The sequence below is a fragment of the Calonectris borealis genome, chromosome 19 (genome assembly GCF_964195595.1).
Source record: "Calonectris borealis chromosome 19, bCalBor7.hap1.2, whole genome shotgun sequence".
NCBI classification, from domain to species: domain Eukaryota; kingdom Metazoa; phylum Chordata; class Aves; order Procellariiformes; family Procellariidae; genus Calonectris; species Calonectris borealis.
This window is the reverse complement of record NC_134330.1, coordinates 8,880,352-8,894,696: the sequence shown is the minus strand read 5'-3', so window position 1 is coordinate 8,894,696 and position 14,345 is coordinate 8,880,352. Positions and strand designations below refer to the sequence as shown.

The 14,345-nt window shown below is 42.1% G+C and overlaps 1 protein-coding gene across 2 annotated transcripts; it reads right to left on the bottom strand.

The window, feature by feature from the left end:
• Positions 1-445: 445 nt before the first annotated feature.
• Positions 446-4,100, bottom strand: IFT22 (intraflagellar transport 22). Of its 2 annotated transcripts, none has more exons than XM_075168956.1 (5): positions 4,021-4,100; positions 3,556-3,635; positions 3,336-3,425; positions 2,475-2,716; positions 446-1,547 (listed from the first exon to the last, which is right to left on the bottom strand). In XM_075168956.1, exons 1-5 carry the CDS (start codon positions 4,057-4,059, stop codon positions 1,399-1,401), a joined length of 600 nt encoding a protein of 199 aa, XP_075025057.1. In that variant the 5' UTR covers positions 4,060-4,100; the 3' UTR covers positions 446-1,398. The 2 variants fall into 2 exon arrangements, with proteins under 2 accessions (XP_075025057.1, XP_075025058.1); XM_075168957.1 differs by having other exon boundaries at positions 2,475-2,677.
• Between the last annotated feature and the right edge of the window lie 10,245 nt (positions 4,101-14,345).

Sequence of the window (14,345 nt, the reverse complement as noted above, 5' to 3'; positions counted from 1 at the left end):
AAAATGTACTTGTAAAACAGCTACAGCTCAAATATAGCTGCATGGCATGAATATGCAATGAAACAAAATTTGTAAAATTTGGTGCTGTGGGTTAGACATAGTTCTGACAGGCCATTAATTTCACACTTCACAAGGTGAGCTGCAGTACAAGGTGAAATAGGATGCTTCTCAAGGATTTCTGCAGTTCCTGCTCCCAGTCCCTCTCTCCTTTGAATTATCTTTTGAAAAAAAGAAGTGTGTGTCAGTATGGATACATGCTTCTGTTTTTCATGGCATTTCTTTGGCTGTTTGGGTCAGTGACAAGTTTTTGTAAACGTCTCTTGTTGGAGCTAATTACTGTGAAATGTACTACAAATTTATCAACTGTTTTCTTTACTAAAAATTAAGCAAGTTGATAAGAGTTCCACAAAACCATAATTAACTTTCCATTTAAGAACAAAAGGGATGCGTTTTTAAAATGTTTTTATTGCTTTAGTACTGCATGTTACAAAAAAATGTCTGCCACAGCAAAACACACTAAGAACAGGGATGAGAGCAAACCAAACAAATCAGAAAGTAAATTATCTATGAAACCACTTATTTCAATGCGACAGGGAACAGTAATACAAGTTTGGAAACAGCTTCTCCTCCTCTGGAGAATGCAGAACTTTTTCTCTATTGGAGCTCCTGACATAGGTCAAAGTATTGCACTACACTGAGATTTCAATTCTTTTCCTCCCGGAGAGACTTAAACATTGTCCCCAATAACACTTTTATTTTGTTGGAATAGAAGAAAAACCTAGTCCTGAGAAAAACTGCAACCTATTCTGTTTTGCCAAGGCAATAGCTATGAAATGTGCTGTCTTCAGATGCTGGACAGAAAGATAAGGAGAACTTGGAACATAAAAATGTGGATTCCACACCACGACTACTTCTCAGATCTCTATTCCAATCAGTTTGTGCTGACTTCCAAAAGCATAACTTCTCCAGGAACACAGCTAGCATGAGCACTTTACTCAGATGCTTCAACAGAACTCCACAAATCTTATGTTCTGTCAGGCTTTCTTCTCTTAGCACCTCTACAAAAAGGGATTCTGAAGTGAAGGGATGACCGATACCTTTGTCTTTTGATCCACACTAACATATTAAACAATACCTTCCTGTACCTCTGATGCCAAATGAAATCAAAGTGCAACTAAAGTTACCCAAATTCCTGGATGTGCAGCCATCTCTTTGGCACCACAGTTCATCTGATGTCAGCACTTTGTTTTTTTCTGGTTAAGTCATGAATTCTGTGTTATTTTTCCTGAAGTGTTTATAGGCTGGCAAATTCTCGTTGTGAGGACCTGTTCACAGGCTAGTATAGCTTACAAAGTGAAAATAATCCTTTTTCTTCCCTATTCAGTATTTCTTTTAATGTTATGAGATAATTGACATTTCTTCTCTCTCTCTGCTCTCATTTATTAAGGTGATAATGCTTCTGAAGTATTTCATAAATTCCATCCGAACATCTTCAGGATCTTCTTCTAAGTTGGAATGTATTAGTTTCAGCTTGTTTAGCGGATAAGCTTTGAAGGTAAATAAAAAATAATTAGGTATATTCCTTTTATAAAAGAAATATTCACAATCAAGCTCATGGGACAGCTCATGCTGAAGTCAGTTGGAATTCAGTAGTATCTAATGTTTGATATCCCAGACAACATATAACAGGTGAAGAAGAAATGTGTCACAGCTTGTTAGCATTACAAACAAGTACAAGTTGTTGCTAGATTAAATTCTTCAAACATTATTATTAAAGCTTAAAGTACTGGTTTTGGTCTCACATTCAGTTAGGCAGAATCAAACAATTCAGCACTGAATTGCAATTTTACTATTGAAGTGATATGACATTCTTTGATTACTTCAAAATTATGGAAGGATGTTGTGTTAAATATGTATTAATATATCAATACTTATAATAAAGATGTATTTGTTTGAACACTGGAACAGTTTGCCGACAGGGAGTGTATGTTCTTATTTGTATAAACAGCCACAAATAATTTTCCAATATATAAAGTACCTATTACTAATTTTAAGAGGAAGATCATTAGATGTTTATTTCAAAGGGCTCCTATTCTTTTGATCGATAAAATGCAGGCTTAAATGGCCTCAAACATGTCAGTTAACAAAAGATAAAATTCAACGTAAGAAACAAACTACTAGTGATGATGACGTATGGCTAGAGACATCAGTTTTAATTCCTGGCTCAGCTACACACTCATTGTGTGGCCATAGAGAAGTCAAACTTTTCTTGCCTTTACTTTCCCTTCTGTGAAGTAGGAATATTGCTCACCTTCTAGATGACCTTTGAAATTAATTATTTCTGTTTTTGCAAAGCACTCTGGAATTCTTTGATTGGCAGATTTAAATGAAAAATGCAAGCCATAAGGTATGAACAATTTTGAAGATAAATAGATCAATAAAAAACTCTGAGTTGGAGTTTTCCATCTTCTTACCCAAGGACAGATTTTCTGTGTCCCCCGCACTGCCTGGCTTGTGGTGTGCAACTAGGAGACACTGACTGTCAAGCAGTGGCTGCTGCTGCACGAAACAGGAGTACCACATTTCAATTTCTTTCAGGTGGCTGGGCAGCTCAGGATTGAAGATTATTATTACGCCATGAGAGTCCTTCATCAGAGCTGGCCAGCACGTTTCAAACCTTGAAAAACAGGTGTATGGAAAATGGTAAGATTGATAGCTGGAAAACAGAAACATGCACTCAAACTTCCTCAAGTTTTCTTTTTCCCTCCTCAAGAACACATTTCAGTACTTTATTATAACACCAGTAATCTTGACAGTGATCTATCATATTCCCAATATTTTGACTTACCTATTATGTTAGTTGGTCCCATGATTTGCTGACAATGTAGTATTTGGTCAAACGCTTATTTCAACTTTTTCCCTAAAAATGGATCTGTCCAGTTCTCAATTGTATCTTTTGGAAATTAAGGCCTAAATCATATACATACATTGTTTGAAGTCCACTCACATAATGACTTCAAGGAGATAAAGGCAATTACAGAGTGGGCCTCTGTCTCCTGTACCTGTAACTTCATTCTAGGAGCTATGGACTTTACTGTTATACTCAGTCCTTGTCCAAAACAAAGTTCAGTGTCAGCTGGGATCATGGCACAGAGTACCTAGTATTGGATGCTTTATAGCAGAAGCTATAAAAAAAAAAATATGGGGTAAAGAGTCGGGAATATTCCTCATTTCAAAAAGATCATTGGTTTTAGGCCTTAAGTACAAGTATTTTGTGTAAATAAAACTGTTACGAATTAAGTAGCCTGGAGGAAGTAACAACGATGCTGGCTTACTTTTGATCACCACTGCAATCCCACAACTCAAATCGACATCCAGCTCCCTTGCTGTTACCATTCAAGTTCGGCTTCTCATACTCCAGGATCCTGTGAAAATGAGTGGATATACGATGTGGTATCATTCTACACATCATCACAACCAGAAAGCAGGACTTTCTGAGGGGCAGACAATTGCCAGGGGGTTGGTTCAGTCCACATGCCACTAGGTTTCGCTCACCTTACACCTTGCGTCGGGCTGTAGCTGCCAATCCCTTCTATGCTCTCCGAAACAAAGTTTGCCAACACCGATTTTCCAGACTGGCAGAAAGCAGGAGTGAAAGACACCCGCAGGAATTTAATGTGGCAAAGCCACAACGAAGAGAAGATCACGGTGTTTATCCAGGCACCCTGCTCTCCCTCCAGCTAAGGCCCCGGTGCATGCAGGCCTGCCCCCTCCTCCCTCCCGCCTCCAGGGACCCCCCAGCCTCCACAGCCGCATCCTCTGTATGGCGATGCCGCCAGCTCGCCACAGCGGGCCCCGCCTGAGGCAGGCCGCAGGGACCGCGGCCCTCGGGGGGCAGGCGCGGGCCTTGGGGAGGGCGGCCAAAGGGACGGGGCGGAGGTAAATACGGCCTCGGAGACAGGCGGCGGCGGGGAGAGACGGGCGGCGGGGGAGCCTCCCGCGGGCCCGGGGCGTGCTCACCTCGCGGGGCCCCACCAGCAGCAGCTTCGCCTTCAGCATGGCGGGAGGGGGCGGCTCCTCCCGCCCGCCCGTTGCCCAGCAACGCGGCCGCGCTGCCGGCGCGGGGAGGGCAGAACAGGGGAAGGCGCGCTGCGATTGGCCTTGCCACCGTCACGTGTCGGGGGGCGGTGCGCGCGCGAGTCTGGCCGCCGCCCGGCCGTCGTGAGGTGGCGTCCCGCCCGGGCGGCGGGGGCGGGCCGCTCCGTCCCCGCTTCGCTTGGCCGAGCCGCCCGTGGCAGCCGCTGTCCCTCTTCTCCTCACACACAGCAGGGCCCGTGGCGCGGGAGATGGACGCGGCCTCTCAGGTATCCTGGTGGTGGGTTTGCCCCGGGCCCCTCCTGATGGAGCTGGTGGTGTGGCAGCGGCGGGCTCGGGCCCTCTGCGCACCCAGGGCTCCCGCACGCTGCCCACAGTGGGGTTCGCAGCGCCTGTACGGCCTTAAACCCTAACCAGTGTGGCCTGAGGGGACCCCCAGCTTCTGTGTCCATCGGGCGGGACTGGCAGCGGATCCTCCTGCCCGCACTGTTCTGGGGAGAGGTGCCCCCTTGGCCTTTCTGTCCTCAGGCTAACAGGTACTAAACACAGGTAAAAATCACACAGCCCTCATGCATCGCTCTGGTCTCCCGCACTAGCTTGAGAAGTGCTGTCCTTGCCTGAAGTTTCATTGCAATTTTAACTGCAGATTCTCCTTGAATGGCTGATGAAGCAAGCTCTTGAAGTTTCGTATTAAGGCTTGTTAGGGGAAGCAAGAGGCTTTTTTAAATTGCAGCTTCTAAGAAAAAAACATCTGGCAGACAGATGTGCTGCTTCAGAGCTGTTTAGTGCCCAGGTACAATAGCAGTTTTAGACAAGCTTTCAAATAGGGCCTCTAGGCGCTACCATAATGTAAATGTTTATTACTAGTACTACTAATAAATGTGAACCAGAATTGCTCTGCTCTCACTGAGGCAGTAGAGTCTTTTCTATCACACTGTGGACTTATTTGCTGTTTCACTCCTTACATAGGGATAGTTTAGGATGGTTCAATGTGGCAGTGGCATCACACATTCACACTATTTTAAACTTCGGAAAACCCTTTGTTTTCAGGTTGATAGGACAAAGACAATGAAAAAACAGTAGTTGCACCTAGCACTGTATTTGATTCTGCTGTAGCAGACTGGATGTGTATTTTCTATTGTGAAGATCCACATGTGATTCAGGACCAAATTCACAATTAACTGGGACCACTCATAGTTAATCCTTTCTGCAGCTATATTGTTTTCCATGTTTCAGACCTACTAACTTCCAAAGAAAAGACAGAAAGGGTGACCCAGAGAGAAGAAATTAGGACAGCCTCTCTTATTAGCTGGCAGGTGTTATTAGCTGCCACTGGCACATGAAGAGAAATGTATTATAAAGGGTCCTATTGTGGACAGCAGCACAGAAGAGGGGGGGGGGGGAAAAGAGTACAAGGTAACTGAAACTGGGTAAAACTGGCTGTTTGTGCAGCTGCCCAGAAAGCAATTAGGATTAATTTTTAGATGAAGTGTCAGATAGGGTCTTTGTGTATTTATATTGCCCACTGAAGAGTAAGGAGAGCACAGCTGACTAAGGCTGCAATTTTTGGATTTATCCGTGTGATTTAGGGTTTGAAGTCACTTTAGAAAGTGGGAATTAAGCTTCCAAGCCACTTAGGGTGACATTTTTGAAGGCATCTAAGTCAAGTACATTTGATGTTATCAGCATCTGCCTTAGGCATATGGGTAAAGTTATGTTAGTTACTGATGTATTGTTTGCTGAGAGTACACGTGTACAAATCAGCCAGGCCATTTTGTTTCACTTATTTAAAACTCTCTGTTAGACTGCAGCAGAGAGAAAACTCCAGCAGGAAGTGAACTACTTCCAGACAGTACTAGTAATGGTCTATAAGTCCTGCATTTATTAGATGGCTGTTTTTCCACCATAATGTTTTGGTAGCAAGCAAAAATTATCATCTCCAGATGATTCTCCGTGAACAGATCCTCCTTCTTCCTTCAAAAGCCAAAAGCAATTGCAGGCTATCGATAATATTTCAATAAAACTGTTCTTCACTCTAGAAATGTCTATAAGAACTCAAACTACAAGACACATTGATTGCTGTATCAAGGCATGTGATGCTTGCTGCCTGAATTGCAGCTAAGAGGATTTTGCCTCCAAGTTAGAGGCTCACAGGTTTTACTGGAAGCAGCAGTAAAACGTAGTGCCAGTCACCTTTCGGATAATACTTTAGCACTTGCAAATCATTCAGTCTTTTGGAGAACAGTATTTTAAGTTTGCATTATATTTCATTTAATGTGGCATATAAAAATTTTCCTATGAAAACAACTCAAAAAATCTTTCATGAGATTTTGTGGCTCAGTACTAGTACTTTGTTTAATGTACTGTAACAATGTTTCCAAACTTTGGAAAACATACCCTAGAGCACTCAAATCAAGTTGTGTGTGAAAATAATGCCTTGGTCAGAAGTACAACCACATGGCAAGACTTACCATGAGAATGAATGCTCTGCCTGTTTGTTGTGCATTGCATGACATTTATTGTGTGTGTGCAGAAACAGCTTTCTAGTGGGTGCAGGCAGAGACCTGCATTACATCCTCTGTTTATTTATACTGGTTCATTTGGGGGCAAGGCACAGAATATAAGAATTGAAAGGAAGAAACACCTATTTTTGTGCACTGGAGCCTGTTATTAAAAATTAAGAAAATGAATATTGTTGTAAACTCGAAGCTTGTTGCTTAAGAAGCTTAGGGAAGGGATATGTCTCTGAGGTACAGAGCCTAGTTGATTAAGTAAATGGTGAAGGTTTAGATGAAGCGTGTCTGTCCTCTACATAAAGTTTTGGTAGAGCTATGAAAAAGGACCAAACAAAACCAGGACATTAAGGTCCATTGACAGGAGTGCAGTGGAGCGCTGCTCTTTATCATGAGTCTGTTTCACTTAAAAGTGGCCACTAAGGAGGGGTAAGCACTCAGTTCAGTCTTTCTCTGTCTCAGAAAACCTATTCTGGAATCAATAGGAAAAGCTCATGCAAAACCTGTTGCTTGGTTCATGCCAACATGATTGTCAAGGACTACAGCTCTGATTTATCTGTGGTCTCAAAGTCCTTCCCAGATGAGATAAGGATCTTTATTTCCATTTTATAGATGGAGAAACAAAAGCAGAGAAAGGTTAAATGACTTGCCTGAGGAACCCACCTGGCTGACAGCAGATCTAGAATTATTTAAAATGCCTCTAAGTGTCAGTGCAGGCTGTGGCCAGTCACAGAGGGGGCAGGGAGGCAGACAACTCAGCGGCCAATGTATTTTCCTGAGCAGTGGACATGAACTCAGTGACACCTTAAGCGGCCCAATTCTCCCTATGTAGCTTCATCAAAGTCAATGGAAGTTCCCAAGGGATGAATTTGACTTGCTCCATTTATGCAGTGATGTATAAACAAAACAGAAGGAGCAGCAGGCTACCTCCATGCTCCCCCCAAGAAAACACACCAAAGTGCTCTGATTTTTGAGTCACAATACGTGAATCCAGAAGTAGGATTTAGTTTCTACTGTTTAAATCTTAAGGTACAGCTGCAGATGATGTCTCTGATAGATGTAGTTTTGCTTTTTCTAAAGTGGTTGCTCTGATCACATTCTGTGGAGCAACAGTAACACCTAGTGGCTAAATGTGCCAGTCCATTGCCTCCTTTCTTTCCTTCCCTTCAAGAAGTTGGAGGAGACTTGGTGTGATTGACAGTTTTGACTTGCAAGGCCAACACTTAGGATCTCCAGGGATTTGCCGTTTTCCTTTCAACCCCCACCATGTTCTGTTTTCTATTAAAAGTGGTAGATGAAATATGAAACTCTTCCTCCCACCTCCCAACCCCCTTCACTTTTCTGGCTCATGGAGGAGGTTGTTCCAGTCCATCTTGATCTGTAGGTGGGTGGGCTGTGAGTGGCCGAGCCTACTGCTTCCAGCTTGGAGCACTCAGGTTTCTGTAAGGAATCCAAGCTTTTTTCTTTTTCTTTTTTTGTCTGAAAAGGATCAAGCAGATCATCTGATGGAGGTTGGTGACCTCAGTGCATTTGATAATGTGGTGTTAACTTGCCTGCGTTAAGGCAGACCAAACTAATCTGTTCCAAGAAGTACCATTTCTTAAGATGTGGTATGCAGGATTGTTTGCCATGACCTACTGGGACTGCTAATTCATCAGAGGGGGACCCCCTAGAAAAATAGCATTTGAGAGGAAAGAACCCACAGATGTTTATTGTGTTAGCAGGAGAGCCCTTCAGAGGGTCTTCTTTCCCCCTCACAGGGGAAAGTTTCAATTTTTCCATGGAAAAAAACATTAAGCAAAAGTATTTCTGCTAAAGCCCAGATCATTTGCATTTGTAAATAAAGCCTCAGCTCTTTGTGGGAATTACAGTACTGAGACATTATGGTCTCATCATCTTCATGCTGTCTAATTTCAGGCTTCTGGTTTAGGTATTCTGAATTACCCTTTGGAAGCATCTATTTAGGAGAGCCTTCACTGCCTGTTGACAGAGCCTGAACTCTTAATTTATGCTGTGGATGCATGCTCTTTTACATATGACATAAACTTGTATTGCCCCCTACTCAAAGAAGTAGTATTGCCTCCATTCACATCCCGAGCTCTCCGTCTAGCTTCCTTCTAATTGCCTGTTTAGATGGAACTGATTCAGTTGAAAACTAGTTTGTTGCCTCTGGGGAAAAAAAAAAAATCTGTTCCCTGAACCTGTTCACTGCATAACTGCACAAAAACCTAGTGCTAACAGAAAAAAGGTAATGAGGACCAGTGGGGACATGGCCAAGTGGGACAAGTTTCTTTCGGCTACTGTGCAAATGTATACTGAATTAAAGTGTGCATATAGTCATACTATTAGTCAAACCTCTTAAATTTGATGTTCTCAATACCTGTTTGTGAGAGCAGCCAAAGAGAAATACAGCCTGATGATGAGAAATGAGAAATATTGTGCTGGCATGTGTTGGGCACCCTTTACTTTTAGAAAAGAGCATGGCAGCCTTGTTGGGCTGGGTGAAAAACCTTTCTTTATGTTTGGTAAAAACGCTTTCATAGGTGGTAGATGAGAAGGTACTGAAACAAGACAATCAAAGGACAATTGTTATTTGTGATTCACAAGGGCTTATGGAACCTTTTCTATAAGACCCGTATGCTTTTTGTTTTGAATATAAAATTTCAAAGTAAGTTTTGTTTCTTACTGACAGCTGTGGTGTCTGCCGCCCCCATTGGTCTGGAAAGAGCCTGCATTTATTAACATCGTCTGATCTACTTATTCACTCAAGGCCAGACCCTCAATGACTTCGTAGAAAACAAGCAAAAAAGTGTGTACTGTCTTTAGAGGGACTGCCATGTGGTCTTATAGGAGAGGAGATCCTACTGACAGGAAGATTTTGTTTTCTGTCATTTTCATCCTATGGTTTGACTTATGTGTTACTTTGGAGTTTATGGCCAAACACGGGAGTTCCTTGACCCTGCAGTCCTTCCAGGCATTATGTTTCTGCTAACATCCTGGGCCAAATCGGCTGTCTTTTCAGATGTCCCACATTCATTTTCATTTAAGGCTCAATTACCTCTTGGCAGTATGCCATTAGAGACAACAGATTTATACCAGTAATTAGTATGTTTTGAGGAGTCTGGAACAAGATCTCAAATCCTTGCTCCTTTGCTTAGGTACCTGGATACAGTGATGAATGCTTAACTTTATGCCCTCAACTTAAAATTCTGTAGCCTTGATAATTTTGCCTCAATTCCCTTTGAAACCTGGGAAAGTAGTACATTAGTTTCCAGCACTTGACTCACTTGCAAACTCCTCATCTGAAAGGTCCTCCTTAATATCTCATGGCTACAAATACACGTATGTGTGAGGCTGGCACTTTGATTGAATGCGGCCTGCCACTGCAGACTTGCTGCGATTGAAGATCCTTGCATTTCTGCAGGTAGGGGGTAGAGTTAGAAGCAGCGTATTGTACTATGTATTTTAAACACCATGAGGAATGTCTTGGATATATAAAAAGCGAAGTAGACTGAGTACTATAAAAGAGTTCATATTTAGTACAGATTGTTGATCATGTAGTATTAAGTGGTTTGTTATTTTATTGTTCTTCAATAATTTGAAAACTTAAATCTTCTACTTTTGGCTTGGCTAGTGATGTTGTCTTGAGCTGGGTTATAAAAATACTATGCTTCACCTAAGCACAGATTGTTATAGTTTTCATCTTAATTAGCAAGCTCCAGATTTAGATGGATTAATACAATCACTCTTTCTTTCTTTTGCCATAGAAGTTCAGGAGTATAATCTGTCACTTGTGAGAACATAAAGAATTGGACTGGAAGCATTCCAAACTCTTTACTGTAAGTGTTCAAAGATTTAATGGAGTCCTCAGTCATAAAATCTTTAATTTGAACTAGACCTTTATATTCTCCATTCTTAAATTCACTATTTTTACATCCAGGGGATTTCCTGTTATCCAAGTATGTACGGAGGCCCTTTATTTCCCTCTGTGTGTGTTTTTTAATTCAAATCAAATGTAAATGTCAGTGGTTGATTGCACTTAACCTCCTTAGGTTCATATTTCTTATTTAATTGCATTACATTTTAAGGTTTAAGGCCATATATTTACTGCTGTTAATAGCACACCATATTTTAATGAAGCTGTTATCTTCTGCAAATATATACAGAACAATGGAGATTGATTATACAGGATCTTTCGAAGAAACTGTATCTTAGAGCCATTTAAAATGAATAAACACAGTGGAGAGCTTCAGTTAATGTAGTTCTTTACCGAACACAGCTTCAAAACTAAGGAAATGAATGGTTGGGTTATCAAGACTGTTTGCCCTCCTTTTCCCCAGCCAGAGACTGCACCTCAGTAGGTCGCTAGCCATAACTGCACTGTGCCAGGGCATGCGTTACAAGCTGTGGTTGTTCTCAGAGATGCTCCAGAATTGCAGCATTGCTTTTTCCAAAGTCCACTCACCTCTTCTGTAAGCTGGCCAGGCTCCCTTTCTGCCCGACCTACAGCTCAGCTCTGTAAATCTATTGTCAGTCAGTTCAAGGAAGGCTCAGAACATGGAAAATAATTATCTAATTTTCTTGAAACATCTAAAAAAAAGGCAAGTATTACCTAGAGATCATGTACAGAAAATCTGGGACAAATCTACTGTGCTCTGCTAGAAAGCCAGCCAGCTGAACACCTGTTTTCAATGCAAAATAGTGCATCACCCTACAGCTGGGGCACTGCACTGGGTTTTTCACAACAATCTTAGAGTTAAATACTCAAGATGTGAATTGAGCCAAAAAATGTTTTGCTGTGAGCCACTTCTTTCCAGGCACACAGCGAGGCTGATAGTCTTGTCCTACCATTCCATCACATACCAAAAATCTCCTTAGTCTGGTCAAAAGCTTTTATTTCTTTTTTTGGGCAACAATCAGTTTAAGCATTTCATAGTATCTTGCAGACTTTATCATTTCCTTTCTGCCAAAAAAAGAACACTTTATCTCTCTCTTTAGATTACATCTCATCTTGCTTCTTTTTTCTTCTCTTATTTCATTATTTTTACTATTTATACCATATCATTTTTATTCCATTTCTGTTATCCTTACAACAGCCATGCTATATAACAATGCACTAAACCCTGTGTTATAAAGGGAGGCAGTGAGAGATTGCCCAATGGCTCTGGTAGGGCAGGGAGTTCAATCTCAGATTCTTTCTGGGTGTAGACTGACAGCCCATGTCATGTATCCTTCCTGCCTGAGACCCAGTGGTGTGAGGGGTTGTGAGCCAGCGTAATCCCAGAGGTTTTGGGGATTAGTTTTGCATCTGTATGGAGATTGATCTCCCTTAGGCAGAACAGAAAACAGAGAGAGATGAAGAGCATTTCTTGTGGTGAAAGAGAGATCTGTGTTCTATGCGAGGAGCTGGATATTTGCAAAGTACAATTTAGTAGTTCCAGTTTGGGTCATTTAGAAATGGAAGCGAGGAGGGGAGGGAAATCTGCATGCAACCAGTTCCAGAAGGTGCTCAGACTAAGCTTGTTTGACAAAACCACTCAGAGGCCCTGGAAGAGGGGTGGATTTTGGATACCAAGCCTATTAGGTGTGGTATCCATTGGTGACAATAGAGTATACTGTGAACACCTAAGCTCGCATTAGTGTACACGTGCATGGCCAAGAAACACTTGGATCCAATTGCCTTGCAGTGACTTTAGCCTTTAATGCCTACAATGATTCTTTCGTATTTAGCACCTTAGCTGCCTTTTTATTGCTTCCATGGAGGAATCTGTAAGATTCAAGAGAGGAGATTAGGTAGAGAGCCAGCTAAAGAGCAAGAACAGTGCCACTGAACAGTTGGGTTTACTTACATGATTGCTCCCCTTAGAATGAATAAAGCAAAATGTTCATAAAGGTAAATGGATAAATCTGGAGAATACTCTTTCTAAATAATCCCCAGAGCTCTCAGCCTAACACACAGCTGTAGAAAAAAGACCCCAACAACTGAACAGGATGTTGGGTTGCATTACGGGAAGAACAGAGTATATATCAAAAAGGTGTTATTGTTATTACATAAAACACTGGTGAGTTCTTGTTCAGAGTGCTCTTTTCAATACTGCTCACTCTACCTAAGAAGGATATGATTAAGGGGATAAAGCAGAGAAAATGAGAATAATACTGTGCCTTTCAGCTCTGAGTTATAAAGCAAGACTGAAGAGCTTTGGTATTATCTTGTTTAAAAAGAGATCTTGCTGTGATTCAGTCAATGATTTTAAAATAATGAAGGGGATTAATCACACTGAAACAGACAAAGTCTATGAAAACAAGGAGACTTAATTTGAAAAATAGGATCTTGGGAAAAGAATGAAGACAGAAGGGAGAGGCTCATGTGAATGCTTCAAGAAATATGTAATGTCAGTTATCAGTGGGATCCTGTGAATCTAGATGCACAGTGCTTTATAAGGTGAAGATAGAAGTGTAAGGAAAATACAGGTATCACAGTTGGATTGTGGCTGACTGTTTACCGGTAACACACAGAGATAGTGAAAGCCATGCTGGAGCAGGCTCTGGGAAACACCTGCAGCAAGGAGGAAACAGAAGGTCCTGCAGCCTGTGTGGTAAGGACCAATACAGGCAAAGATGGTGCAGGAAGGCACTGACTGGCAAGAAGTTTGCAGTGTGAAGATAGATGGCTGGCAGGTAAGGAGTTTGTGAAATAAGGTAAAGGAGAGAAGAAGGAGAAAGCATATGGCTGCTATTTATCCACCTTAACTGCAGACACCTAAGGTGAAAATACTGGAGGCAATTTCAGACCTTAGCTGGGCAGAATCGTGCTGTGGAGGTGGTGGTCCCTGTATAATGGCTACAGTGCAGCGATTTGCAGCTTGCAGCCCACAAACTTTTGAAGGACCATAGCCAACTTCTAGGGGGCCTGTGAAAGCCAGCTGAGAAAAGCAGACTATTGTGGTTAGGCCTCATTGTCATGGCCCACAGGGAAAGTTGCTAAGAGATCTGAAAAAAATCAATAAAAGCTGAAAAAATATGGATGGAACATACGGATTTGTTGTGTGGAGGAAAGGGGACTCCAGTTTCCCTGCTTGCATCCCCGCCAGTTCTTCTGTTCCTTGGCTCCACAGGGCGGGTGGCACAACCTCTGGGGTGTGCAGGAGCTGGGAAGAGGGTGCTTATTTCCATAAATCCTTTCTTATCTGTTTTGTGGGCCTTTTCTTGTGTATTTTGTCAGGAAGGGGGTGAGCCCGCTTTTATGTGACTTGCACAATACAGAAAGGGAACTCAGACTCCCATTAATGTTGGGTTGCTCAAGTCAGGCAACCTGGGTCTGTGAGGAAATTGAGAGAAATAGGAGGATTTCAGGGCCAGAGTCCAAAACTGAGACATTTTTTGGTCATGAAAGTCCTTGCTTCTCTGAGATTCAGAGAGAGTCCGTGACTTGGGACGGATTTTCAAATCAGCTAAGCATTCGGATACCACTGAATCTGCATATCCTATAGTCAGTGACTCCACTGAAAATTGCAGCCTGATGTCTGGTAGCTCCTTCCACTGCATGTTATAAAATACTTTGTTTTGTTGTAGAAGTTCAAGACCGTCTGTGGTCTGGAGAGTTTATATGTTCAGTGTTTATGTCCTGTACAGCATCAAGCAAGCAGGCAGCCCTCAGTGACTGAATAATGTTTAATGAACAGTTAATGAACAGGAACATAGTTTGAGGATACAGACATGGAGACAGACGTCCCAATG

Excerpts from the sequence above, each read along its gene's own strand:
- IFT22 (XM_075168956.1), bottom strand. The coding sequence starts at position 4,059 with ATGCTGAAGGCGAAGCTGCTGCTGGTGGGGCCCCGCGAG. Across the intron at positions 3,636-4,020 it reads TGCTGGTGGGGCCCCGCGAG|TCTGGAAAATCGGTGTTGGC; the intron begins GTGAGCACGCCC and ends GCTTTCTGCCAG. Across the intron at positions 2,717-3,335 it reads GATTGCAGTGGTGATCAAAA|CTATCAATCTTACCATTTTC; the intron begins GTAAGCCAGCAT and ends TCTGTTTTCCAG.